Source organism: Phocoena sinus, chromosome 20 (genome assembly GCF_008692025.1).
Source record: "Phocoena sinus isolate mPhoSin1 chromosome 20, mPhoSin1.pri, whole genome shotgun sequence".
In the NCBI taxonomy this organism is placed as follows: Eukaryota; Metazoa; Chordata; class Mammalia; order Artiodactyla; family Phocoenidae; genus Phocoena; species Phocoena sinus.
This window is the reverse complement of record NC_045782.1, coordinates 13,434,525-13,462,339: the sequence shown is the minus strand read 5'-3', so window position 1 is coordinate 13,462,339 and position 27,815 is coordinate 13,434,525. Positions and strand designations below refer to the sequence as shown.

The 27,815-nt window shown below is 58.0% G+C and overlaps 1 protein-coding gene across 1 annotated transcript; it reads left to right on the top strand.

Moving 5' to 3' along the window:
• Positions 1–905: 905 nt before the first annotated feature.
• DOC2B (double C2 domain beta) lies at positions 906–27,416 on the top strand. The gene is made up of 9 exons (XM_032615566.1): positions 906–1,290; positions 8,919–8,998; positions 12,514–12,588; positions 14,725–14,834; positions 14,975–15,101; positions 17,751–17,908; positions 22,546–22,627; positions 23,447–23,543; positions 24,124–27,416. Exons 1-9 carry the CDS (start codon positions 906–908, stop codon positions 24,258–24,260), a joined length of 1,251 nt encoding a protein of 416 aa, XP_032471457.1. The 3' UTR covers positions 24,261–27,416.
• Positions 27,417–27,815: the final 399 nt, after the last annotated feature.

Genomic DNA, 27,815 nt, shown 5'->3' with positions numbered 1-27,815 from the left:
ACTTCTGGTTACAGAGAGTGTGTTTGTATGTGACCTGAGAGGAATGGTGAACAGACTGTGCCAGTAGTGACCTTGTACAGCTGTGGATGTCTTGCTCGTGTGTGAGCATCCTGTCCGGCACTCCTAGGAGTGTGGCTGTGTGTCCTGCTAGATTGGGGGTTGGGAGGTGCCTTGAGTCCCCTGATCACTTTTTGGGTGTGTTCGTATGTCCTGTTAGGTGTGCTGGGGACAGGGGTGCCCTGGGTCCCCTGACCACCTCGACGAGTGCTGTTTGTGTGTACTGCTAGGGATGTGTGTGTACTGGGGGATATACGGTGCCACCGCAGCCTCAGGCAACTCCGTACAGGTACGTGTGTCCTGCAGGTGGGAGCAGTGGGAGCTTCCGCCCAGTTCTGCACACGTTTCTGTGTGCTGGAAGTGTCCTTGCACACCGGTATGTGTCCTGTGTGAACGGAGCCCAGAAAGTGCGGGCACGCGCGGGAAGGTGCGGGTCCCTGCTCAGCTCCCCGCCAGTCCTGCGGCGCGTGAGTGGAAGGCGCCCGGTGGCCCTGCCCGCCGGGTGTGCGCGCGCGGGGTCCCGGGCCGGCGTGCGCGCCGGTGTGAGTGCGAGTGAGTGCGGCGCCGCTCAGCTCGCTCCGCGCCGCGCCGCCCTCGCCGCCCACACTCTCGCACTGCTCGGCGGCTGCCGGTGACGCGGGCTGGGCCCGCCCCCTGCCTGCCGGCCCCTGGCACTCACTCGCGCCGGCCGCCGCCGAGCAGGCAGCAGCCGCGTCAGGGCCGTCCGGGGGCGCTGCCGGCGATGCCCGCAGCCCCCGCCGCTCCCAGCCGAGCCTGCTGAGCCGCCCCCGGGCCGGGGCCGCGCCGAGTCTGGCCGGGCCGCGCCCGGGCGGGGCCGCGCTGCCTGCATGACCCTCCGGCGGCGCGGGGAGAAGGCGACCATCAGCATCCAGGAGCATATGGCCATCGACGTGTGCCCCGGCCCCATCCGGCCCATCAAGCAGATCTCCGACTACTTCCCCCGCTTCCCGCGGGGCCTGCCGCCGGACGCCGGGCCCCGCGCCGCTGCACCCCCGGACGCCCCCGCGCGCCCGGCCGCGGCCAGCGCGGGCCGCCGCAGCCCCTCCGACGGCGCCCGCGACGACGACGAGGATGTCGACCAGCTGTTCGGAGCCTACGGCGCCAGCCCCGGCCCCGGCCCCGGCCCCGGCCCCGGCCGCAGCACGGCGCGACCACCTGCCAAGCTGCCCGAGGACGAGCCGGACGCCGACGGCTACGAGTCCGACGACTGCAGTAAGTTTCCCACCCGCCGGCTTCTCGCCCCCGCCCCTGCGCGGCTGCTCTCGCTCCCGACCTCGCCCGCCCTCGGATCCCCTGACGTCTCGGTTCCCCCGGCACACCCCTCGCTGTGTCGCTGCCCCCGGCCGCGCCGTGCGCTCTCCGCGCGCCCGGCACACACAGCCCCGACACCGCCCCCGAGCAGATCGGAGAGGTGGGAAGTTTGGGGGCCCCCGGGGGTGTCCCATTTCCGGGGCCCAGCTCCCCGGAGCCCGCGCCGCGCCCCCTCTCGGCCCGCCCGCCGGGAGCCCCGGCGCGGGCGGCGGCTTTTGTTCCCAGGCAGGGCGGAACTGCGCCCCGGGGAGACACCAGTTGCTGCTGGCCGCGTGGTCGCTCCCCTCTCCGGAGCCCGCGGCGGACCGGCCCCTCGGCCGAGGGTCGGGCTGGGCGAGAGGCAGAGGGCGCCCGGGGCCCGGGCCGGACGGCCTCCCTGGTGGGGCCGGAGGCCGCAGAGCGCGGCGGCTTGGCTGACGTGGGGGCCGAGGACCAGGGGACCGCGGGGCCGCTTGTCCTTTGGAGAAACCTTGGTGATTCCTCCTCCCGCGTCCGGTCCCGCCGCTGCGCTCGACCGGGCCGCCGACCTTCGCCCACCTGTTACCCGCTTCCCCGGCCGGGAAGGGTCCCCCACCCCAGCCCGCGCCTCCTCCTCCGGGGCTGAGCCCCGAGCCCCAGGGATTAGGCAAGCGCCAGGGCTCCCGGGGCCTCCGGGGCCGAGGCCCGGCCGGCTGGCGCTCCTGGCGCCTTTCTGGGCTCTGAGAGTGCCCGCGCCGGGACTGGAGGGGAAACCGAGAACGAAGAGGTCGCCGGGCGGTGCGGGATGGGTTTACGCGGGATTGGGGTGGGGATGGGGGCAGCGCTGCTCGCCAGGCCCCCAGCCCAGCTGTAGCCCCAGCCGCGTGACTCTCAGAGCTGGAAAACCCGAGTCAGACGCCGGTCCTGCCTGGGAGGTGGACCTTTCCCGGGGCAGGGGTCGCTCGCCGACTTCCCCCAGGCTCGCCGGGTCCCATCCCCCGCGCAGCGCAGCGAGGGTGGCTGCGTCTGGCTTGAATGCCCACACGGGCCTCAGGCTGGGGGTCTGGAGTTTCCCCCAGAATAAAATGTGCCTCTGGAAGCTGACAGTGGGGGTGACCACTGCGGGAAGAGGTGGGGCCCGACCTCTCATCACCCTACCTAGGGAGGCCCAGGAGGTGCAAGTGGGAGGAGGCCTGTCAGACCGTGGGTCGCTCGGAGCCGGGCCTGTGCTGGGAAGCTGCCTGCTCTGCACTTTCTCGGGCCTGGACCACAGCCCTCTGGCCGAAGTCTGGCGTCCCTCCACTTTCCTGCCGGCCTGGGGAAACGGTCGGGAGAGCTTATTGCCCTCCAGGCTGTGCGCTTAATCTTCACCCCCTGGGCAAGGTGCACCCCCTCGCTTGCTGTGCCTTTGGGCAGGCCCCAACTGAGACCCAGGTCACCCCTTTGCATGCCCTGAATCTTCAGCCAGCTCCAGAAGAAGGGGTGAGGAACTTGTTCCCATTTCCAGCCTCTTTCCTGCTATGCCAAGGGAGTAAGCGAGCAGGGCAGGGCTTCTGCCTGGGCTTCAGGCCCTCCTGGTGCCACCCAGGGCCCTCTGATGACATATGGCTAAGAGGTGAGAAATCTGGTTGTTTCTTTTGGCTGTCCCTGAACCCACAGGCAAGGAAGGGACCCGAAAGTGCCCCATCTTCAGTCCATCAACTCAGCAGTCCTTCACAGAACACTCTCCTAGCAGCACAGAGGGAACAGGGCTGGGGCCCCGGACCCAGAGAGCTCACTGTCCTGCCAGGAGACAGACGCACTTGAGGTCAGCGGTACAAGGTCTGACACAGCCTTGCCAGCCTGAACCGTGGGCTGGCCACACCCATGTCACCAGGGCAGTCTGCTGAAAAGAGCCAAGGAGGATGGTGTGTGGCTGAGCCAGGGCCAGCTTGGCCCCCTCATTCTCTTCAAGGGGCAGCCACCCCTCAGCGGCCGAACAAACATCCCACCATGGGAGCACAGAAATCTTGGCTCCTGCCCATGGGGGGACCAGGTTCCGGTGTGGAACCGCTCTCTGCCCAATACTCCAGGCTTTACCCCCGTCCCAGCTCTGACAACCAGATCCCTACAATAAGCCTAAATGATTCAAGCCAGATGGTTCATTACAGCTTTAGCCAGGGTTATGCTATTTGCTGCCCTAATTATTGGATTATGTCTGTTCTAACAAAAAGAAATTAGGACGGTTGCTCTGTTGTCCAAGGCCGAGAGTGAAGTGCTGTTTATTTATTCGGCCTTTTTTCCCTTCTCTTTAAAGCCCATCACCTCAAGGCATAAGCACAAAGTTGACAGGTTCCAAATTGATCTAATAGAGGAGCGCTGATGGGGAGAAGATGCAGAAACGTTATAGTTAGAAGTGTCCCCCCAGTGCCCTTCCCCTCCCAGTGGTCCACAGCGCAGCCTGGCTAACCTGGACTCCGCTGCTCGCTGCCCTCCTGACGGGTCCTATGTCCCGCCCTCCGCATGTGCTGCTGCCCTGCCTGAGATGCCCTCCCACCCAATCTCCACCTGTGGAAACAGTCCATGCTTCAAAGCTGTAACGACTAGGATATTTGGGGGTTGTAGGTGACAGAAGAAAGTTCAGAGTGCCTTAAACAGTGAGGGGTGTCGGGGTCATGGGGCACTGGGGTAGATTCATGCAGCCACTCGTCTGCAGCATCAGTGGTGATGGTTCTGTCTTTCCACGTGGCCATGCCCTTTTCCTCTTAGGCTGACCTCCCTCATGGTTCAAGGTGGCTGCTGCAGGTCCAGACATCACACGTAACAGTAAGATCCTAAATTTGATAAGGATCAGTTTCCTCTCCCATGTCTCAGTTTAAAAGTGAGGGAGCCTCTCCCAGAAGTCCCCAGGAGATCTGTCCTTCTGTCTCGTTGGCCAGAATTACATCTCTTGCCCATGCTTACACCTGCCCCTGCACGATTCACCCTGGGCTAGGTCGGGACTGATCCCCACAGAGGCCTGGAGCAAGGATGGAGGGGAGGAATCGCTGAGTCCCTCGGCTCGAATAATTTCCCTGTACCCACTGGCTGTGATTCCCTTTCCTTGGAGCCAAGTCATATTCTACCCGGACCGTATTTCTATGCACTTAACCTTCTAAGACCAACTAGGTGTCGGGCACTTTGCTGAGTGTGGAGGTCCCAGAATGCCTGAGACACGATCTCTGCCATCGGGGAGTTCATGGAAACCGTGACACACAAGCAGCCCAGCAGTGAGGACGGGGAGTCAGGAGCCCAGATGGGAAGCGCCGGCTTGCACAGAGTTCCCCCACAGAGAGGGCGCTCTGAGGCTGGGAGGAGGGGGGACGCAGCCCGGCTTAGTGCAAGGAGGAAGAGTCGAGTGGCTGGAGCAAAGGGAAAAGGCCTCTGATGGTGAGGCCGAAGCGGTCATATCACAGAGGGCCTTGAATGCCACACCAAGGAGGTTGAACTGAGTCCAGGTGGCAGTGGAAAATTTTTGAACAATGTAAAGCAGGGAAATGAATAGGTTTATAAAAGTCCTAACCCTCTGCCTCTGAGCTCCCGAGAAGCAGGGCTATATGATGTGTGGCTCATTCCTCTTTGTACCCCCTGCAGCGCCTGGTCAGTGCCTCAGTTTCCCCAACTATGAAATGCTTTCGACGCAGGCTTAATCATTTTCTGTGGTTCTTGCCATGGTTTTTTTGTTGTTGTTGTTGTTTTTAAACTATTTCAGAGGCTGACATTTTTCTTAAAAAAACAAAACAAAACAAAACCAGGGCTGGTTTCCTACTCCCAAGGGTGTACGGGCGAGGAAGGTCCAGGTGCAAACCAAGGTCAAAATGATGCTGTCAGTCTCCATCAGCAGAGCAGAGGGATGTGCTGCCTTAGAGGAACTGACGGGGGCTGGAGCTTGATTTTCTCTGAATTAGCCCCATTAAAGCTCTATAATTATCAACAAGCTGGTGACAACTCTCAAAGGCCCATTAGTGACCAAGCCTCATTATTTATCCAAGGATGTTAACTTTAGCCAGGAGGTGTGATTTGAGTGGCTGGAGGACAGGACCCCGTGGCTCACACAGACAAGCACCTTCACCTGCCCTCAGCGCCCGCCTGGCCTGCACAAGCCCAGGGGGGTTTTCAACTCAGAGGCTCCTCCAGGGTGGAGGCTGAGCCCTTCCCGCTCCCCACGCCCCAAGAGCAATTCTGTTATTCTCTCTTTTGTTTCTCCGTTGCACCCTCTCAAGAGTTCAGCTAAACAAAGCGGCAGAAAAAAATGTTCGGAAGCCACTAAGCTTTAAGGCGGGAGCTATCAGGATGGGAGTGAAGAGGCTTGGATTCTGCTTCCAGCTCTGCTGTGCCACCCTGACCAAATCACCTCCCCTCTCTGAGCCTCATTTCTCCAAATAGGAGATAAAGACTTTGGGCGATGAGTTCTCTCAGAGAGCTCCACCACCGGCAAGTCTCTAAAAATGGTGACTGAGCTTCTAGACTCAGTCACCATTAGACTATTATTTCTTATAAAACTTGCATTTGGAGTTCAAAGAAATTCATCAATCCCATCCTGGGGCAGCACTGGGCTTGCTCTTCCTTCCTGGGAAGTGAATACCGGTGTTGGTTTCACTGGGCAGCTCCGGGCCTTCCTTAAACACGGATGTCTGTAGAGCCAGCGGAAGGGACCCCTCTCCCCGCCTGGAGCTGAATTTCCCAGTGGGGACTCTGTCTGCTGGCTTGTCCTTCTCTGGAATTGGGAACCGGGCAGAGATCGTGGACTGTGTTGTTTTAATAGATGAGCATCACACCTCTGCTCCCGTGAGAAGCTGGAGAATGAGTTGGTTTGGATGGGCTGGCCGTGTGGATTGAACATCTGCTCTTTGCTGGTGTCAGAGGTGTGGCCGAGGCATGGTCCCTGCCCTCAGGAGGCAAATGTCTGGGGGGCACAAGCCACAGGTTAGGTCTGAAGGGGACAGCAGACTGATTTAATGTCGTGCAAAGCCAAGAGCTTTAGAGACTATTATTACAAAAAAATATTATTACAAAAGCCTGGGCCTGGAGAAGCTTGGGCCCATGGCTGTTAGTTGTTAAGGCGTGGTGATAGATCACTCCCTTACAGCACCTCACCTGCTTACCCGCACAGAGGGGAGCTAGGATACAGGCAGCAAAAGGCCAGATACACCTGGACTAAAGCACGCATGCTCTGCTCAGGGAAAAGGACTTTAGGCTCCACTCAAGGCCTATTGACTTTTTTTTTTTTTGGCTGCGTTGGGTCTTCGTTGCTGCACGCGGGCTTTCTCTAGTTGCGGTGAGCGGGGGCTACTCTTCATTGCGGTGCGCGGGCTTCTCATTTCGGTGGCCTCTCATTGCAGAGCACGGGCTCTAGGCGTGTGGGCTTCAGTGGTTGTGGTGTGCAGGCTCAGTAGTTGTGGCTCGCGGGCTCCGTAGTTGTCATGCACAGGCTTAGTTGCTCCGCGGCATGTGGGATCTTCCCGGACCAGGGATCGAACCCGTGTCCCCTGCACTGGCAGGCTGATTCTTAACCACTGCACCACCAGGGAAGTCCCATGGCCTATTGACTTTTAGTTTAGACACAATTTTAACAAGTATTCTCACCTGGTTTCATAGACGAGACAAGTAACTAGTGAATAGGAGAGAGAGCTGTTTGTGCTACCAGAGGCAAGTACTCTAACAGGAGTTTCAAGCTGATGGCAAAGGAGGAGGCAGAAAAAAATGAAGAAAACCTCAAAACAGAGTGGCCACCTGGGATCCCTCGGTGGAGGAATCATCTCACATGCCCTTCTGTGTCTGGGCTGGGACTCTGACACAGAACAGTAACCGTAGTCATAGCAATGATTCAGGTTATTCCGAAAAGTGTAAGTGACCATTTGTGTATTCTGCTCACGAAGGCTGGGAGGGGAGTGATCCAATTCGGAATGAGTTCATTCCAGAAAGTGTCTCAGAGGGGCAAGTACAGTTATCTAGAAAAATCACCTAAATGGATACGCTCCTTCTATAATTATCTACTGAGTACTTTCTGTACCCCAGGCATGGTGTTAAAGCACAATGCCGTGAGGTGGATGCTGTTGTGTCTCCATTTTGCAGACGAGGAAACTGAGGCACACTGAGGCTAGATACACTGTCCAAGGTCACACAGCAAGGAAGTGCAGAGCCAGGATATGAACCCAGGGTCAGACGCCAGAGGGCAGGTCTCACACCCTACCGGTGCCCCCGCGAGACAACGACAGAGACACCGAGCTGTGTGCCTGACCCTGTGTTAGGAGCTGGGGTGCAAGACAAGCAGTGGCCGGACTCGGCCAGCAGGCTGTGGTTTGCTCTAGACCCACACTGGGCACCCCTGGCCTCCCCCCGAGCATCACTCCAACCACTCCGCCCCCCCACCCTCTGGGTTGGCCTGTGGCTGGAATGCCCCTTCCCCCGGCCCCAAGGTGCACTGGCCAAGCCCTCCTCGTCTTGCATGGCTCAGGTGAAGTGTCACTTCCTCCAGGAAGCCTTTCCTGATGGCCCCAGTTCACATCCAGGCCAGGCGTCCCCCCTGAACCCTCCATCAGTCCTGGCCCACTAGACTTTGTTTTGACCAATCCTTTTCATCTGTTCCTCCCATTAAGCGGTGCTTTCCTCGGGGCAGGAACCCTGTCTTATTGATATCTTCGATCCTAGAGTCTGGCATATTGTAAACACTTGGTAAAGAAAGAAAGAAAGAAAGAAAGAATGAATGAATGAATGAATGAATGAATTAGATGCCAGTTGACCAGCCCAGCAGCCTGCAAGGAGCATCTGGGCTTCTAAAGACATCCTTTGAATGTGTACCTCGTGGGGGAGAGATTTGCCCCGGAGGTCTGCTCCCACCCACAATCCCAGCCTTCGGGCCGGGAGCCGTGTCGATGAGAAAAGCCACAGCTGCCGTGTGTGATCGCGCCCCAGGGCGGCAGCTGCATCCAATCACTGCTGCACCCGCTGCCCAGCCCTTGGGAATCACTGGTTGCCTTTTAGAGGCCGGGGGTAGCAGCTCGCGGGCCCAGCTCTCTCCTCACACCCGGCGCAGCGCTCCAGAGGGACCTGGCAGACCAGGGAGCCGCAGCCCCAAGTGCTGCTGGGGGGCGGCGAGTGGGCCAGCCAGTCGGCCGGGCTGGGTCCTGCGGTGCTGTAGAGCCTGACCCCTCTGCCTTCTCGCACACTCCTGGGACCGTTACGAGGCGGGGGGAGCTGAGGTGCAGAGCCCTGGCCAGTGGTTGCACCAAGAGGACAGGAACCCCTTTAGCTGAGTGCGGCACATGTGGCCCCACCCTGGACCAGCCACCGGCCGCGAGGCATGGCGTAGGGGTCAGGGGCCCACTGCCTGGCTTTGACTCTCAGTTCACCGCTCGCAGTGTCTGGAGGTGACGGGCCTAACCCCCCCGCCCCCGAGCCTCCTTCTCAGGGTTGGGGGGGTCGGTATGCAGCAGGTGCTCTGCTGGTGGCAGTCAGCGCGGTCACCGTGGCACCTCGTCCGGCCGCGCAGGGGTGGCTGACGCTTCTCCACCGTGTGGGCCCGGCATGACCTGAGCCCTCCCTGTCTGCAGCCGCCCTGGGCACGCTGGACTTCAGCCTGCTCTACGACCAGGAGAACAACGCTCTCCACTGCACCATCAGCAAGGCCAAGGTAGGCCCCACCTGTGCGCAGAGGGCGAGGAGGGAGCTCTTGCTTCGGTCATCTCCGCTGCTCCTGAGATGCAGCTGCCTCCCCTACAGCGAGGTTTTCAGGGGAGAGAGTAGAACAGAGGAGCCAGAGAGAATGGGGGTGGGGGGCAGCTTTCAGGAGACAGAGGCCCCAGAGCTGGGGAGCTGTCGAAGGAGGGAAGGGCGGGCAGGGAGGTGACAGGCCTGTCCTGCAGGCCAAGAGGAAGGGTTGGACTTGGGTGCCTCCGGACTCCCCGAGGAGGCTCTGGACGCTGACGCCACGCCAGGCGGGGGATTAGTCTCTGGTCGCACCGGCCTGAGCTTGCTCTCTGGGTGGAGGCGTGGGCGTCTGTAAACCCCACGCTGGTCCTGCCCCGGGCTGGCACCCGTCAGCTGTGTTCTCAGCCACGCTGTTCCCTTCATCCCCACACCGCGACGCTCCCCCTGGGAGGAAGGTGCCCAAGTTGATGTTCTCCCGCAAGGTAAGGGCAGCCGTGCGGCCTGGTAGACCTCCCGGTAGAGCCGTGGAAGGGCCCGGGGCGGGCTCAGAGCAAGGAGCTTCCGGCACCGCTGCCTGCGCCCAGCCCTGCACCACCAGCACCCCAACCTGCGACTCCTCTGCCCCTCCTCCCGCCCTGCCCGTGCTCTGCTCACCCAGAGGGGCAGGCTGCCTGGTTCGGCCCTGGCTGTGCCCCACCCGGCCTGGGCCGCCGTGGCTGGGCCACCGGGGCAGGGGTGAGCAGTGTCCCTGTTGGGCCAGCACCATCCCCGCCCCCGCCCCCTCCTCTGGGAGCTGCTCGGGCTGTGACACAGGGCACGCCCTGCCCTCCTCTAAAGGGCTCTAGACCTGCCCTAGGCACAGAGCTGGGAATCTGATAACCCCCGGCTGTGCTGAGGTGGAAGGCAGGGTGCACGCCTAGGCAGACCCCTTCCCCTCTCCCTCCACCCAGCTGTGTAGAGGTTGTCCAGGCCTGGGGACTGGGAATGGGCACTGGCTGCCAGGCTGCTCTGGCCAGAGCCGTCCCTTCTCCTCCCCACCCAGACTCCAGGCCCCTCCTGTGCTGTGTGCCCCGCTTTCCCTACCCAGGCTCTAGAGGGGCTATGTGGGTGAACTGGGGGAGGGGCGTATGTGTGTGCACACGCGTGTGTCCACTTGGGTTTGTATCACTCAAGGCATTGGAGATGGGGGATGGGAGGACCCCGAGCCATGGTCGCTCCCACATTCTCCAGTTCATCCTCTGCTTAGAACCAGTTCTGCAGGGGAAGGGGCGGTGCAGGCATGCGAGGAGCTGGCGCTGGGCTGGGGTGTGGGGAGGAGCCCCAGGGGGTAGGAAGGCTGAGGCCGACAGGCAGAGCCCCTCGGGGGCCTCTGGGAGGATGCCAGATGCCCCAGTGCTGGACCCTAGATTGGCCACCCTCCCTCTAGGTAAGCAGAGCTGCCTCAGTTTGCTCATCTGTAGAATAGGGTTAATCATCCCCACCTGTGTGGTGGTTGTGAGCATTAAATGAGTGAGTGCTCAGTACCTAATGCTGTCCTGCAGGACAGGGCCTGGCAGCAGACACCCCCCACCCCGCACCACACACACACGCACGCACGCACGTATGGGCACTCATATCCACAGCAGAACTGGAAAGTTCCACCTTCGTGCGAAAGGGTGAGAGGTGGAATGAGAGGCCTGCGTTGGGAAGGTCTGCCTCTCTGCCACAGTGCATGCAGGGCCGCCCGGCCAAGCCTCGTCCTGGAGCCAGCCCCACGGAGCAGGGCAGAGCTGGAGCCCAGGCAGCTCCCGGCACAGCTCAGATGCCTCCGCCCTCAGCAGCTTCTCCGGCATCTTCCAAGGGGCCCGGCATTTAGGGGAAGGGGGGAGCAAATGCCCCACCAGCAGGCCCCGCGTCAGCATTGCCTCCTCAGCTCCCCCAACAACCTTGAGATGTGGGGACTATTAACCCATTTTACAGATGATAAAGCTGAGGCTCAGGAGGCAGATGAAGTCATCCACTTACCCAGCTGATAAGTGCAGGAGCTGAGACCTGAACCCTGGCCAGCCTGGCTCTAAAACCCGTGGGCCCCTTCCCAGTAGCCGAGCAGTGCTGGTTGGAAGTTGGAAGACCCCACCTCAGATCTCAGCCCCTACCTGGGAGCTCCTCCGAACCAAGGTGGGGATGGGGGAGAAGAGCCTCAGCTCCCCTGGGAGGTGGGGGAGGTGGGCTGGCCATGAGCAGCCAACTTGCAGCTCATCTTTGCCTGTCTTTTTTTTTTTTTTTTTGCGGTACGCGGGCCTCTCACTGCCGTGGCCTCTCCCGTGGCGGAGCACAGGCTCCGGACGCGCAGGCTCAGCGGCCGTGGCTCATGGACCCAGCCGCTCCGCGGCATGTGGGATCTTCCCGGACCCGGGCACGAACCCGTGTCCCCTGCATCGGCAGGCGGACTCTCAACCGCTGCGCCACCGGGGAAGCCCTGCAGCTCATCTTTGAATGAGGCTGTGGGGTTGCCAGCTCTACCCCACACATGGCCCAGCTGCCTTCCTCCATCCCCGTGTGCCATCCTAGAAGCAGAACCAGACGATTAGCACAAGCAGGAGCGAGCATGAGGTCACCTAGGCCCCTGTTTATGGTTCCGTGAGTTCCTTGGCTGTGCACACTTGACTGGTGGTTGAGAGTGAGTGAGGGGGGGCTTCCCTGGTGGCGCAGTGGTTGAGAGTCCGCCTGCCGATGCAGGGGACACGGGTTCGTGCCCCGGTCCGGGAAGATCCCACATGCCACGGAGCGGCTGGGCCCGTGAGCCATGGCCGCTGAGCCTGCATGTCCAGAGCTTGTGCTCCGCAACGGGAGAGGCCGCAACAGTGAGAGGCCCACGTACTGCAAAAATAAGTAAATAAATAAAAAGGGGAGTGAGTGAGGGGTGCCATCTTGTGGAGGGACCCTCCACGGCCGGCCAGCTTGTGTGGCCTCTGGGGACACAGACTGGCAGGGGGCTGTGACAAAGCCAGAGAGAACTTGAGCCTGGTCTCCAGGACACAATGTTTTCCCACGGCCTCAGGGAAAGGTGTGGATGAGCAGACAGAGGGTCACAAGGACCTCGGGGTCTGTGAGGGAAGTCGCAGTGCACGGGGAGCAGGGAGAAGGGGGATCGGGAAGAAGGAAAGGCCTGCCCACAGCAGGAGAACGAGGGTCTCATTCAGAGAAAGTGAGTCACCTGGCCTCCAAGATAAGGAAAACAGAAAGAGGCCGATCTGACAAAGGCACCCCGTGTTGCCTGCCCAGGGCCAGGCGGTGGGGGGGGGGGGGGGGGGGGAGATCGCACCAGCATGGAGCCTTCCTCGCCAACCCCCATTCTGGGGGTGTGGGGCAGGATTACTTCTGTGAAGAGGGTTATGAATGGACCCAGCCAGGAGGCCCAGGGGGCGGGGATGCCTGCTGACCCAGGTTCCTGGAGGCCTTGGCAGCTCTGTGTCCCCAAGCCCCCAGTTACACCCTTTGCCATTCCCCTCTGCTCAGGGCCTGAAGCCGATGGACCACAATGGGCTGGCAGACCCCTATGTCAAGCTGCACCTGCTTCCAGGAGCCAGTAAGGTAAGGGGCCCTCCTGTCGCGACTGCGGCCCAGGCTGGGCTTGGGGCACCCAGGGAGGCCCACAGCTCCCACACCCACTCAGAGTCCAAGCAAGTTGAGGGTTCACTCCACCTCCACCCAGAGCACCCAGTCACCCCCACACCCTCTAGGCCTCCCAGGGACCTTGAGTCAGCACCACCTGTCCACTGAGTTGGGGAAACTCCCGGGGAGAATTTCTAGGCCAGCGTTTTAAAAGAAACACTCTCAGCTGGACGCTAATACTGTGGGCAAACAAAGGGTTCTGTGGCCAGATAACACTGGGAAACATTGTTAAACAGGTTTCTTTACTGCAGGACTTACCAGAGCCTTTAATGTGTTGATGGGCTGCCCTGTGATGCCCCACAAGAGGGATGGAGTAGTCAGCAACTGCCCAAATTATTTGACTACAGAACCCTTGTTCCTGTACCGGATGACCTGACAAGCAGACCAGCCCAACAGGTGCATCTATGAAAGGAGAGGGAAAAAACCATTTTTTTAATTCTCTACGAAAAGCATCAAGGTGGCCTTCAGCACTAGAAGATCAGAACTTGATGAGACTTCCTTTCATACGTCTTACAGTTCAGTGTAGTTTTATTTGTAATGTCATGGGAGGGAAGGTCACATCTTTTCAGAATTGGGTCCTTCCCTAGCCCACAGATATCTCAAGGGCTGAGTGGGGCAGACCCCATGCCAGGGGGGACTCAACTGGAGTCCAGCAGCTTTGTTTGCAGGTAGAGACCAGGGTGGAGGCAGAGGGACAGGGGACACAGGACACAGAGCATGAGCCGCAGAGCCCAGTGGCTGGTGTTCTTGTCCTGGCCTCCTTCTTAGAAGCCAAAGTTAGGGAGTTCCTTCCTGGCCCTCGAGTGACCTGATAGGAAGAGTCAGCAGTGGGGGCACCCCCCTGGGCAGAGGGCCTCCCCCAACACTGCTCAGGACAATTGCAGACCAACCGGGGGGTCCCACCCCCAGGTGGCCACTCCAGGCTGCTGGGGCCTGAGTTAATTTTGGGGCCCGGGCTCCCCCTGGTCCGGTGGCGCCATCCCAGAAGGGAAGGCAGGGCTGCGGGAGAAAGGGCAGTGGACCTCCCACTACACCTGGAGGAGCAGGCTCCCCACTCCAGGCCTCTCTGTCCTCATGCTGCAGGGAGGACCCCCAGGGCTGTGAAGGCCACGCGACCAGGGGAAGGGGCCCAACTCGGGGGCTCAGTGACCGTGCGTCTCTAGACTCCTGGGACCTCGAGTCGGCAGTACCTGGCTGCCGAATCCTAGGGACCGCCCCCCCCCCCCCATAGGATAGATTCCCTCGTAGGGCAGAGTTTCATAGAGCACCTTATAGAGAAGGTCCTACAAACCAGGCTGAGAGAGATGTGGTGTTACGCCCTGGAGCCTGACCCTCAGAAAGGGTCAGTAACCCACTGGGCTCCACAGAGCTTATGTAAGTGGTGGAGCTGGGATTTGAACCCAGGGCTGTCTGACCCCAAAGCCTGGGCCGGTTTGTGGCGGACATCAAAGGGAATCGGCTACGGAAGTCAGGGAGGCAGTTTGTAGTTTCCTAGGGCTGCGCTAGCAAATGACCACCGACTGGGTGGGTTACGACACCACAGATCTCACACCTTCCAGTTCTGCAGGGTGCGAATCTGACATAGGTCCCACTGTGCTACAATCACGTGTCAGCAGGGCTGCATTCCATTCTGGAGGCCCAAGGGGAGAAGCTACTTCCCGTTCCTTTCCAGCTTCTAGAGACATCCCCTTTGCTTGGCTCGTGGCCCCTTCCTCCATCTTCAAAGCCGGTGTCACCTCTCTGACTTTCTCCCCTTGTCACGCTCCTTCGGACTCCTCTCGCCTCCCTCTTCTACTTTTAAGGGCCCTGTGATGACGTGGGACATGGCCCACCCACACCATCCGGATAAACCACCTGTGTTGGAAGGGCAGCGTCTCAACCAACCGGATCGCCAGGGAAGTCCCCAATCGGCCTATTTTAAAGTCAGCTGATTAACAACAGCGTTAATCCCCCTTTGCCAAGGAAGAGCACTTATGCACGGGATCTGGGGGATTGGGAAGTGTTTGGGGCCATTACATTGCCCATCACCCTCTTGATCATTTTTGCTCTCTCCAGGCAAATAAGCTCAGAACAAAAACTCTCCGAAACACTCTGAACCCCACGTGGAATGAGACCCTCACTTACTACGGGATCACAGACGAAGACATGATCCGAAAGACCCTGCGGTGGGTGAGACCCCGGGCTGCCGGCTCCCCAACCCCACCCAGCCTTGTCCACAGGGCAGGCCCTCCCCACATCCCCTGGCCCACCACCTGCAAATCTGCACTGACTTTGGCAGCAAATTGAGAGGCCCCTTGCCCTCCAGGATCTCAGTGTGTGATGAGGACAAATTCCGCCACAACGAGTTCATAGGGGAGACGCGGGTGCCCCTCAAGAAGCTGAAGCCCAACCACACCAAGACGTTCAGCATCTGCCTGGAGAAGCAGCTGCCGGTGAGTGGGCCACGACCTCCGGTGGTGGGCTCTGCAGCCGTCCAGGGCCCACCCTGCCGTGAGCGCAGGGCCAGGAGCATTTATTGAGCACCTACTATGTGCCTGGCACAATTGCAGGTGCTGGGGAGACAGATAAATCTCCCTGCCCTCATGAAGTTTGGGTGGGAGACAGACAAAAAATGAAATAAACGACCCAAACAGATAGTCTGTTCAGCAGGGACAGGGCCGAGAAAAAAAGCATGAGAGGAGTCAGTGGGTTAGACGGGTGCTCTGGGAGGGCTCACCCGGCGAGCAGGGAATATTCCAGGCAGAGGGAACAGCAGGTGCAAAGCCCTGTATGGAAAAGCGCCCAGCCTGTGGGAGGCACAGGCAAGAGGTCAAATGAGAGGGACAGAGAGAGCGAGGGGAGGGGGCCCTGGGAGCTGAGAGCAGAGGTTGGGGGTTGGGGATGCTGGGAGGACTCTGGCCTTATCCCTGAGTGAGACGGGCCACAGGAGGGTGCTAGGCAGGGGCCAAGGCACCTGAGGACTTAACAGGGTCCTCAGAATGGGAGGGAGTGGAGGGCCGGGGTGGGGAGACCAACAGGGTGGAGGGAGGAGCAGGACCCAGGCCTAGGCGGGGCGGCAGTGGAGGCAGGAGAAGGGCTGAAGGTCGGTATCCTCAGGCCTGGGGCCTGAGCACCTGGGAGGATGAAGGGTCATTAACTGGGATGCGGAGGACCATGGGAGGAGCAGCTGGGGATGCTCGGAGCGCAACTGGAACATGTTAGGCGTGGGGTGCCTGTGAGATACCCAGAGGAGACAGAAAATCATTCTTTCCTAGAAATTGCAATTGTTTGAAAATGTCAAAACCAATTTTGCCCCCGGGTCGTCTGCAGCAGCTGAGCCCTCCCAGAGTCTCTGAGCAATTTTCCCCTCCCCCTTCTCCTCCCCGTTCCTTCCCCTCCCCAGGCCTGCCTTCACCCAGTTCAAAAGGGCCAGGAGGGGTTGGCCAAGAGGTCCAAGGCCCAGGACCCTAAGAAACCTATGCCTTCAGGGACTGCATGGTGTTCAGGGCACAGTCCCCTCCCCAGGACAGTTCCCTAGCGGAGGTCTGGGCAATGGGAAAGCTCAAGAGGACAGTCCAGCAGCTGTCCCCCGAGGGCCTGTACCCCTCCCCCATAGGGCCCCGAGACACATGCTTAGCGCAGCCTGGCCTGGAACAAGTGACCTGAGGTCAGACCTCCCTCCCAGAAACCCAGCTCTGTCTTTTTGCATAAGCTGAGCAAATTGTATTCCATTGTCACGTTCTCTCCCACTCATAGATATTTGTGTGATGGAGATAACCCTTCTAATTTTATTATTAGTCACTAACCATAGGTGACCCAGTTTCTCCAAATGATATATGTCACTTATAAAGGGCAACACCAACTCCTGCTGGAGTTGTTTCTGAGTTTTGATCCCTGACATAAACAAACACCTGTGTGGTGTGTGAATTGTGTGTGAGCAGTGTGTGAGAGCGTGGAATGCATGTGTGAGCACCTGTTTCATGCACGGGGGGGGGGGGGGGGGGGGGCGCGTGAAAGCATGCATGCTTGCGCACCAGGTGTGATCAGGGACTTGCTTAGCCTTGCTTGAATTTGCTAGGATCTCGTTGGTCCAGTTCAGGGACCCACAATGACAAGGGTACAGTTCAGAAAAATCAATCGGCAGTAAAGTTTCATTTTGATGATACCTTTTAGATTTTACATAGCCTTGTAAACCTTATTCGTTCTCCGTAAACACTGAACGATGCCCAGTTCAATGGTCTACATGTGAAACAATCCAAAGTATATCCTACCCTCAAAAAACAGCTGAAAATATCCCAGCTCATTTATACTGTTTAATTTTCACACATCACAACTGCCACAAGAGCCATGGTTTAGTGAGGCTGTCATACACAAAGCCCTAGGCCTGAGTGGCAGGTAGTTAAATCTCAGCCGCCTCCTCTGAGCCACGGGTACAGGCTGCCCGAGCTCTGTGTTGAGAAGATACTGAGGCTGCATTTGAGCTCAGGGTGAATTCAGTCATCAGCTAGCCATGTCTGCCCTGGGTGTGGGAGTTGGGGAAGGTAGCCCTTCCTTCACCTAACAGGAGCCCCGTCTACAGAGAGGTGCAAGCCTGGCCCCTGCCCATGAGGGGCCACGTAAGCTGCCGTTTTAGTGCCAGGCAGTGAACAGTCCAGAGCAGAGGGACCGAGTGCAAGAGAAGCCTGGCAGAGAAACCTGGGAGGGGCCTTTGGGGGTCATAGGGCTCAGGCTGGGTGGACAGAGGGTAAAGGAAAGGGGTTCCAGGTGAGTAGCAGCTGGAAGGTAGAAACAGGTGGTCTCAGGAGGGTGAGGAATGGTCTCAGTGGGCTGGCTGGGCTGGGGAGGCCACACAGTGAGGCCTAGAGTTGAGGTCTGATCCGAGGCAGGCGCTAGGCAGGGCAGGCCTAGGCCACACCCCACCTGCCTCGTAGCTCCCCCTGGGGTTGGGAATGTGCCTAAGAAGCTCCAAGAAGCACCTTCCAGGGGGCCGGGGCCAGGGTGACCCCTCACCACCCACCGGGCTCCGTTCGGCCTGGGCCTGTGGCTGCAGGGGAGGTGGGAGCAGGCACGGACAGCTGAGTGACCACCCACCTGCCCCACAGGTGGACAAGACAGAAGACAAGTCCCTGGAGGAGCGGGGCCGCATCCTTATCTCCCTCAAGTACAGTTCGCAGAAGCAGGGCCTGCTGGTCGGCATTGTGCGCTGCGCGCACCTGGCTGCCATGGACGCCAACGGCTACTCGGACCCCTACGTGAAAACGTGAGTGTGCGGCCCAGGCCAGCCGCCTCCTTCCCCACTTTCTCACCTCCAGGGACTAGGGAGGCCCATGCGTCGAGATCAGTAGTCCGTGTGGCAAGTACCTGTGTGAAGCACAGGGGGTGCTGTGCCCACGAGGTCACGCTCTTCTGTGCTCTTTGGGCAACTCTGTGGGTTGAGTCAGGCCAAACCCATTTCTCAGATGAGGAAACTGACGTCCATAGCAGTTGAGTGGCAGCCCAGTCACACAGATAGAGAGCAGTTATCTCCTGATGTTTGGATCAGGTCTCTCTGTGGTCATGGGGCCCAGGAAAGGCTATGAGCAGGTTGGAGGAGGGGACAGGAGGCCAGGAGATCCAGTGAAGGGACTCCATCAGGACTTAGGGCTGGGCACATGTGGGCAGTGCTCTACGGTACCACAGACACAGATAGGGGTCCCTGAGAGGTGGGGCTTCTGGTAGCACTGGGGGGAGAGACTTAGCTCAGGGGCCCCAGAGCTGTGAACCTGGGTCAGGACAGGCTGTGATCCTAGCTCAGGCAGGAACTGGTGGCCATTTGGAGAGGGATAAAGCCTGTGTTTTGGTGACCACCATCTGTGCTTCGGTGCGCTCCACAAACAAAAGATGGACGTAGCGAGGTTGTCTTGAAGGGTAGGACTTGGGGAGGAATTTGGCTCAGCAGAAAGGAGGTGTTTCTGCTCAGGGAAAGGGACAGAGGATTTGAGATCGTTAAGAAGGAGGGATGGTTCTGGCCTCAGGAGACAGTAAGGAGGCCCAGGTGCCAGAGGCCATCACAAGGACTACTGGTTTTCTGCTCAAAAAACAATGTTGGGGCCCAACTTCAACCATTAGCAAGACAGTGATTTCCAGTGGATCAGAGACCACTGGGAACAGAAATGCTGTAATAGCTCAGAAGACAATTAGACTCTTTAAAGTGGAGGGAAAGTAAGTGATGCTCGGTAACCTAGAAAGATGCGTACGCCCTGTGGCCGCATCATTTCCCTTCCAGGTCTGCGTCCTAGAGACCCAGGCCCTGGCATAAAGCTGCTTTTGCAGCATTGCTTGATAGCGGTAAGATGGAAATAGCCTAGTGTTCATTAGCAGATTAATAAAATGTGGCTTCTGTGTACAGTGGAGTACGATGCAGTTGACGTGAATAAACGAGGGAGGTGAATCCACGTGGACAGAGCTATGCTGAGCCCTAAGCAAACTGTAGTGGGGGGGCACCAGTGTGATACTGGAGTGATTGTCTCTGGGGAGGGAGGACAGCGCCTCCACCTGTAACTGTGACGCTAGAGGGTTTTTTTTCTAATTTTTATTTTTGGCTGCGTTGGGTCTTTGTTGCTGCGTGCTGGGCTTTCTCTAGTTGTGGCAAGCGGGGGCTACTCTTTGTTGCAGCGCACAGGGTTCTCATTGCGGTGGCTTCTCTTGTTGCGGAGCACCGGCTCTAGGTGTGCACGCTCAGTAGTTGTGGCTCACGGGCTCTAGTACACAGGCTCAGGAGTTGCGGCGCACGGGCTTAGTTGCTCTGCGGCATGTGGGATCTTCCTGGACCAGGGCTTGAACCCGTGTCTCCTGCATTGGCAGGTGGATTCTTAACCACTGCACCACCAGGGAAGCCCTAGAATGTTCTTATGAAAGAAAATATGATCTGAAGCCAAAATGGTGTGAAAAAATTTTTTAACATTTTTGGTTGCAGTGCGTGGGCTTCTCATTGCGTTGGCTTCTCTTGTTGCGGAGCACAGGTTCTAGGCACACAGGCTCAGTAGTTGTGGCGCACAGGCTTAGTTGCTCCGTGGCATGTGGGATCTTCCTAGACCAGGGCTCAAAGCCGTGTCCCCTGCTTTGGCAGGCGGATTCTTACCACTGTGCCACCAGGGAAGGCTGGTGTGAAATTTCTAAATTGGGCTCAGTTCCCACCTGCCAAGTTGATAGGAATTCCAGGGTCTCATGCTGTGTTATCCAGAAAATAGGGTCTCACCTCGTACAACAGAGGGTCCAGCCACCTCCCACAGCCGGGGAGAGGTAGCCCTGGCAGGGCCTGTCCACCATGCCTGCGGCTCCCCCTGCCACAGGTGTGGTAGTTGCTGGGCCCACCCTCCAGCCATGGGCCGGGTCAGCGTGGCCTTTCAGACAGGCAGTTCTGTGGATGGCCCCCTGTATCAGAGGGAGGCCCCCAGCAGCCTAGAAACCCGTACATCTGATTGAAATTCCCTGGGTGAGTTGCAGGGGCTGCTGCTCAGGCCTCCTCAGGGCTCCCTATCTCTGAAAGGCCCCTTCATGGGCCGTGGGCCTTCTCTTTGCTAAAAGTAGGGGAAATAAAGGCACAGGTGAGATTCCGAGCGGAGCATCTGGGGCCCTGAGAAGAGAGCACATCATGGAAGTGCCAGGTGGAGGTGGAGGATGCTGAGGGGTAAAGCTAGATGGGCCAAGGCCTTTTGTCAGCACCCTTATTTTTATAAACTTCACCCCAGATGACAGCTACCTCAGCTACCTCAGTTTCCCCAGGCTGGAAGCTGACCCCAAGTCCAATTCTTCAGGGTCTGCTGATGGTTAACAAACAATCATCACTAACACATACCGAGTAATTGCTGGGTGCCAGGGCTGTGCTAGGCCTCTTTGAAGCCCCCCAGCAGCCCTGTGCAGTACTTGTTACCATCTCCATCTCACACCCAGGGGCACTGAGAAAGCTCAAAGCAACTTGCTGTGCTGCCCCGGGCAACCCCCTTCCTTCGCCAGTCCGCTGCTGTCTTCTAGAGGCCTCAGGTGAGCAGCAGTTGCTTGCAGAAGGGACCAGCGGTGGCACTGGTAGGGAGGCTCCGTGAGCCCTGGTGGCCAAGGCAGGAGGGAGTGCTGATAGGGAGGGTGAGCAGCCATGGGCGGGCCCCCTGGAGCGTGGCCAGGGTGCACTTCTCGCCCACAGAGGCCACGCTCCCTCAGGAAGCTCCCCTGCATGCAGTGGTGAGGTGAGGCGAGAAGGGACTCCAGGCAGGGAGACAGCATAGACAAAGACCTGGACAAGGGATGACCCCTAGCTGGGGCCTCGTGAGGATCACTAGACGGACACTGGCCATGCAGCCTGGGATAGCTTCCCTTCAGGGCCTTCCGGAGGCAGGGCTGGGAGACACTCCCACTGTGCAGGACCGCCCCCATCCCTCCTCCTCGCCCCCAAAGTAAAACAGGCAAAGACGAGTCAAGAAGTGCATGGAAGCTTGTAAGGAATGCAGAAATTCACCATCTCTGGGTGAGGGTTTAAGGGAACCCCCCAACCTATTTAAAAAGTCATCTTTATTGAGGTATAATTTACATCCACTAGGTTTCTCCCCTTTTGAAGTGTGACTGACTGAAGTATACAATCTTGTCACCACCACCATGGTTAAGATCCAGATACCATCACCCCAGAAAGGTCCCCGGGCCCCAGTCAACCATTTGACTTGTTTTCTGTCGCGACAGTTTTGCCTTTTCCAGACTGACTTATAAAGGCAACTCCTACATGACCTAATGCTCTGGGGAGCCAGCCACGTGGTGCCTGAGCCCAGAGTTCTGTCTGTAGGTCTGCATTGCCAAGTAGTTGTCCGTCAGGTCACTTCTGCTGAAGTGCATGGGGGCTGTTCCCAATTTCTGATGGCTGTATAAAGCTGCTAAGGAACAGGCTTTTGTGCAGACCTATGTATTCATTTCTTTCTCCACCCCCAACTTCTGTTAATACATATTTTCTAGTGTTTCTATAACGAACCAGTATTTCTTATGTAATAACAATCACAACTTTTTAAAAAAGTGCACAGAAAAGCAATAATGAGGTACCACTTTCTATGTTCACTGATCCCACCCAGTGCCAGGCATCAAGTTGGGTACCAGGAAGCTGGTGGTGGGTGAGACAGATGTGGTCCTGTCAGCAGGAGCAGGGCAATTGTCACTAGTGTCCATGCAGGGACAGGGTAAGAAGCTTTGCAAAGGACAGGGCCTGGCTTCTGAGCACCATCCCTGTGCGGAGCAACTGTGTGACCCTGGGTGAGTCCCTCCACCTTTCTGAGCCCCAGATGAAGACTGCTGTTCTGAATCAAAGTCTAAGGAGCTGATGCCCGTGGAGGGAGCTGGCCCGCAAGCAGGGCTTCCCTCTTTCCCTTCAGGAAGCACTGCTGTCACTGCCCAAAAGACCTTTTTTCCTTCCTCAAAGCTCCAGTGAGGTAGTGGCAATGGTTGTACAACTCAGCTACTATGCTAAAAACCGCTGCATTATACACTTGAGAAAGATGAATTTTATAGCGTGTGAATTCTATCTCCATAATCTGCTATTACGAAAAGAAGAGCTCTAGCAAGGGACCAACTTTGCTAAAAATGTTTTTCTGGTGGGAAATGAGAGCTGTGAAAATTAGACTTCCAGAAATAAAGAAAATCCTCTTTCCTAGGGGATGGAGGGTCTCTGTGACATCAGGAATGGGCTGTGAACAGAGGTCCAGGTGATGAAGGACCCATTGCTTCTCCCACTGCACTGACTGCTCACCTTTGTCACAGAGTAGTGCTGGGGACATCCGAGGGTTAGGATGAACGGGAGGCCTGGGAATCCCTCTCTTCCAAGCCCTGCTGGCTCCAGGTATGCTCAGTATCTTCTCACTCTCTATTGATTGGTTATAATTCCAGATACCTGAAGCCAGATGTGGACAAGAAATCCAAACATAAGACAGCGGTAAAGAAGAAAACCCTAAACCCAGAGTTCAACGAGGTACGAGAGGCTGGGGAAGCCATGAGCCACTCACTCTCCCTCAGGACAGGGGACCCCGGAGGGACTGGGTTTTTCAAGGGTCACTGTGGGAGCTGGAGGTTGGAGAGGGACTGACAGGAGAGCCCCCAGCCGTGGGGTAGGAGGACTGGTGGGAGAAGTGAGGCCAGGCTGAACCAGGCCAAGGTGGTACAGACAGAAGTGAGGAGCGGCCTGGAAAACTCTTTGGAGGATTGAATTGATGGGATTGTAGCCATGTTAGATGTGGAGGGGGTGGTGTGAGGATGTGAGCGGCCCCAGGAAGGTGGGGGCAGATAGATACCCAGGTCCTCAGCCCAGGGGGTGGGTGCAGCCGGAGAGGAGCTCCAAGGAACGAGATGAGGGAGGGGAGCCTCTGACAGAGCCTGAGTGACTCGCGTGCAGGCAGAGAAGGCCGAGGAGGTGCTGCCAGGGAGCGAGGGGGACACCAGATGTTGAAGGATCCTGGAAGCTGGTGGGAGAGGGTTCCACAAAGAAGGGAGTGGTCAGCAGAATCAGACCCAAGAGAGGTCAAGCGTGCCAAGGCCGCCAAGTGTGCGCTGACTTGCAATAAGGAGACTCTTAAGGATCCTGAGAAAAGCAGCTTCAGTGACAAAGGGGCAGGTGGGTCAGAGGGAAGGATCTCAGCTGGGCCGAGGATCTCAGCTGGGCTCTCAGATGGAAGTGAGTGAGATGGGTGAGAATCCATTACCATCCACTGCCGTGCACTGCCCACCCTCCTGGCCACCGGCCGACTTACAGGCCGTGTGTCATTGGTCCTGACACTCCCCTTCTGGCCACCAGGAATTCTGTTATGAGATTAAGCACGGGGACCTGGCCAAGAAGACCCTGGAGATCACCGTTTGGGATTATGACATTGGAAAATCCAACGATTTCATCGGTGAGCGGACACGAGGGGCATGCTCTTTAGCAACATGCCCATCCTGGGTTCAGCAACGGGCAGGGGCCCTGAACCAGGCCACAGTCCCGCCTTCCTGGCCTGTGGGGAGAGTTGGGGCCATAGACATGCTCCAGCCTGACCCCAAGTGACAGAGAAAGAGGCCCAGAGAGGGAAAGAGGCCTGGCCGAGTCACACAGCAGTCTGTGGTGGAGCAGGGGGTGATGATGGTCAGCCCCTCGGGCTGGACTCTGAGCCCTTGTGGCCCCAAATTTGTGGTGGGCTTCGTGGCTGTGCACAGTGGAGCTGCCCTGGCACCAACACGAGCCACTGTGCTGCCCCGCAGGTACTGCTCTGGTCCTGGGTAAAGGAAGAGCAGGATCCCTGGGCCCTGACTGGGGGAGTGGGGGCTCCAAGAGTGTGGCAGTCAGACCACGGTCCACCCTCAGAGCAGGTGGGCAGGGAAGAGAGTCTGGCCGTGGAGCACAAAGTCTGGGAGGGGTGCCAGGGGGTACTGGTTCCAGAGAGACCCTGAGAGTCAGAGGTCACCGTGTCCTGGCTGCCTCTCGGCTCCCCTCTGCAGGCGGCGTGGTTCTGGGCATCAATGCCAAGGGCGAGCGCCTGAAGCACTGGTTTGATTGCCTGAAGAACAAGGACAAGCGGATCGAGCGCTGGCACACGCTCACCAACGAGCTGCCGGGGGCCGTGCTCAGCGACTGACCCACCCCACCTGCCCGCTGCACCCACCCCTGCCCGGCCCAGCACAGGCCTGGCCCTGGGCTTCCTCAGCTGCCACTAAGGGCCTCGCCCCCATGTTTGGGGAGATCCAGGACGCCTGCTTGGACACAGAGCCACTGCAGCCCCCGCTTAGAGGCCATGGAAGGCCCAGCCCCTCCGAGGGACAGCGGGGGCAGAGAGCTGGGCCTGCTTTCGCCCCCCTGGGGCCCGAGAGGGCCAGAGGTGGAAGAAGAGGACCCTGGCCTCAGCACCCACCCAGAGGAAGCAGATGGGGCTGTCCAGAAGACAAGGACCCTACTAGAGGTCAGCAGTGAGTCGCAGGGGCCTCCAGGCTGAGAGAGCAGGGGTGCCATCAGGTAGAGGGGCAGTAAGAGGAGGAGACTTTGGGCAGGGACAAGACAGGACTCTGAAGAAAGTTCATTCCCAAAAGGAGGTTCTGACTACATCTGTTCATCTCTGGCATGACTGGGTGGGTGGGAAAAAGTTGACCTGAGAGCCAGGAGTCTGATAAAGATCCTGGAGCTCCCAGTGAACGTGGGCACAGGCCAAGCGCTTCACTCAATGATCCCACAGGCCCCTGGGGATGAATGAGACCCTGGGCCTGCCCTCAGGGAGGTCCCCATCTAGTCAGGGAGCTGGAAACAAACCATTACAATGGGGTTGTGAGGAATGCCAAGGCCAGCCTGACCCACCTGCACGTTCTGTGGACTCTGCTGACTCGGCTGGGAGAGCAGGGAAGGGGTTCCTGGAGGAAGTGGTGCTTTAGCAAGGCCTTGAAGGGTGAGTGGAGTTTCTAGGCAGACAAAGGGGAAAGAGCAGAGTAAGCAGTGGGAACCATATACAAGGCCTGGAGGGGAAGGTGATTTGGGCCAGGGGCACTGTCTGGGACCCAGGGTCTCTCTGGGAGAGGGAGCAGGGCTTGTTAGGGGCAACAGCACTCAGTCCTGCTCCCACCCCACCCCTAGCTGCCAGGCCAACTGGGCTTGTAGACATAGGGCGAGTGGCTTAAACTGATGTTGCACGGTCAAGTTCAGTTCTCAGACCCAGCTCTCCTACCTTTGATCTTTCTCCTCCTGAGGAAGCTGGAGGGTGGATCCTGCCTCTCGCTCCAAGCTTAAGCATCAGGTCAGTTGCAGTCAAGAAGAGAGTGAGTCTGTTTTTCTTTGCATGAAAAGAACCAAAAAGTCCTCCTTGTCCTTCCCCTCCTCTCCCCTTCCCCCACCCCCCCACCCAGGGCCCTTCTGGGTTCAGGGTTGGGAAGTGGGGAGCCCCAGGTGGCTGCCCCTGCATCCTAGCCCTACTGAGATCCCTTTCAGGAGAACTCAGCAGCAGTCCAGGGCCTTGTTTCTGGGAAGGGCTGGTTCTGTCTTCCAGAAGCTAAGAGAGAGCCCCCTGCACCCTGGGGGAAGGTCTCCAGGAAGGGGTTGAGGGCATCAGAATCTTGGGCCCAGGCTTGAAGCCCCAGACTTTTCCTGCCAACTAAGGGGCCTTCAGGAACGCTGGATGAACAAATGCAGAACCCAGGAATTTCTGTGCTCAACCCATCATTGCACTGATTGATGGGAAACAAAGCCCAGAGAGGGAAAGTGATCTACCTGAGGCCTTCCAGCCCTACCACAGCTGGGGCAGACCAGGTTCCATGGCCCCTGCCCCACCACCTCCAGCCCAGAGCTCTGGACACCACACCCACACCAATGCTTGTACAGGGCTCACAGGGGCACTGGGGCTAGACCTTATGCTGCAGACAGGCTCACAGGGGCACTGGGGCTAGACCTTATGCTGCAGACACAAAGCACATTACCATCTGAGGCCTGGGGTGATGATGTGAATCCCACCAAGTGCCCATCAGCCTTTTTCCATTTTGCAGGGGAAACAGGACTCCAGCCCCCATACAGTACCTGGCAAACTTTGCTGGTCAGGCAGTCCTGGTTTTCCCTAAGGAGGCTTTGTGTGTGGTAAGGGTTTTACAACCACTGTCGTCTTGATGAATCTTCACAGCCCTGTGAGATGGGTTTAATTGCCATCTGACAGATGAGGAAGGAGATTCAGAGAGACTGAGTCTATTTATGAGGAACCTTGTGTCTGGGTGAACTCTGGGTTATCGTCTTAGCTTTGCCTTTTGGGTGGGGGGCAGGTTTCTCATTCAGAGAGGAGCTTCACGAATTCCCTGTAAACACACGGAAATGCTGAATGGCCAAGTTAGAAGTACACCTAGAGCCTCACCTAGTACAACTTCCTTGTTAGACACATGGGGAAAGTAAGGCCACTTAGCGCCACTTACTTGCGCCACAGAAGTAGCAAGCAGAAGGGGCCTACACAGGACCCAGTTGGGATAAGAACCCAGGACACCTGGCACCTAGTCCAAGGCCTTCTACGGCCCTGGACTGTGCAAGAGCAGATTTGGTCCCAGCTGACCACAGGGACAGTCAGGCTGGGAGGTGGGGCTCCTGGACAGCTAGCCCGGGTGGAGGATGGGGCACTGGGTAGAAGACCTCCCAGGGAGAACCTTCACTAGGACCCTGGCACTGCTCTGGACCCCTTGCACGTTCTATCTCTGTTTGTTAGAGAAAAAGGCGCTTTGAGAAGCTGCAGGGTGAGCTCTCCCTTTGACCCCAAGCTGGCATCTTTCCTCTGGTCCCTCAGCCCCACGAAGACGGTGAATTTGACGCCAAACAAAACAAGACAAAGTCATTCCAAAGTCAGATGTCAATAACCAGGGGGTCACCAGGTGTGGCATCCACCGCCACCCCCACACCCCTGCCTAGTCTCAGCACCCACGGCCACCACTAGCCGATCCCCCACGGGCCCGTCTTCCAACCCTGAAGCGGTAACCTCCTGACCTCTAGTGGCGAGAGCGAGGAACTGCATCTCCTGGCCCGAGCATGTCCTCCCTTTGTTCGTTCTCCAACCGAGAGAACCTCCCGATGCATGGACTCTGGCTGTCTTCGACGCAGACTCGTGCACTGCTTACCACCGTTTTGCTATCATGTGACGGCTGCAGAAACAGTCCTGAAACTGCAGCCCCACACACAATTTTTGTACTTTTGTCTGACCTACCCGAAGGTGTCCTTTTTAAGTCTTATTTGTTAATATTTATAATGACATATAATCCCAAGTAAATGGAGACGTTCATTGTGATCATACGGGCTTGGGAGACTCATCTTAATAGATTTGAATGGGTGAAGAGGAAAGAACGAGAGCCCAGCAACCAGGGCTTATTCTGCACATTGTCTCGTTTACTCTTCATCAAGAATCCATTTGAGGAAGGTGCCCGTGTTACAGATGGGTAAAATATTTGTGCAGAATCACAGCTGGTTAGTGACAGACCAGGATCCAACTTATGCCTCCCAAGCCATTTGACGCCATGTTATCATCTACACATCCAACCAACAGCTGTGGAGTGTTAACTCCAAGGCCACCCACTGGTCTAGGCACCTGGGGCAGATTCGTCAGCAAGCCAGTTAATGAACAGTAAACAGAGCATGTTAAAGGATGACAAGGAAAAAAAAGGCATAAAGGAATCCTGCGGGCAGGGGA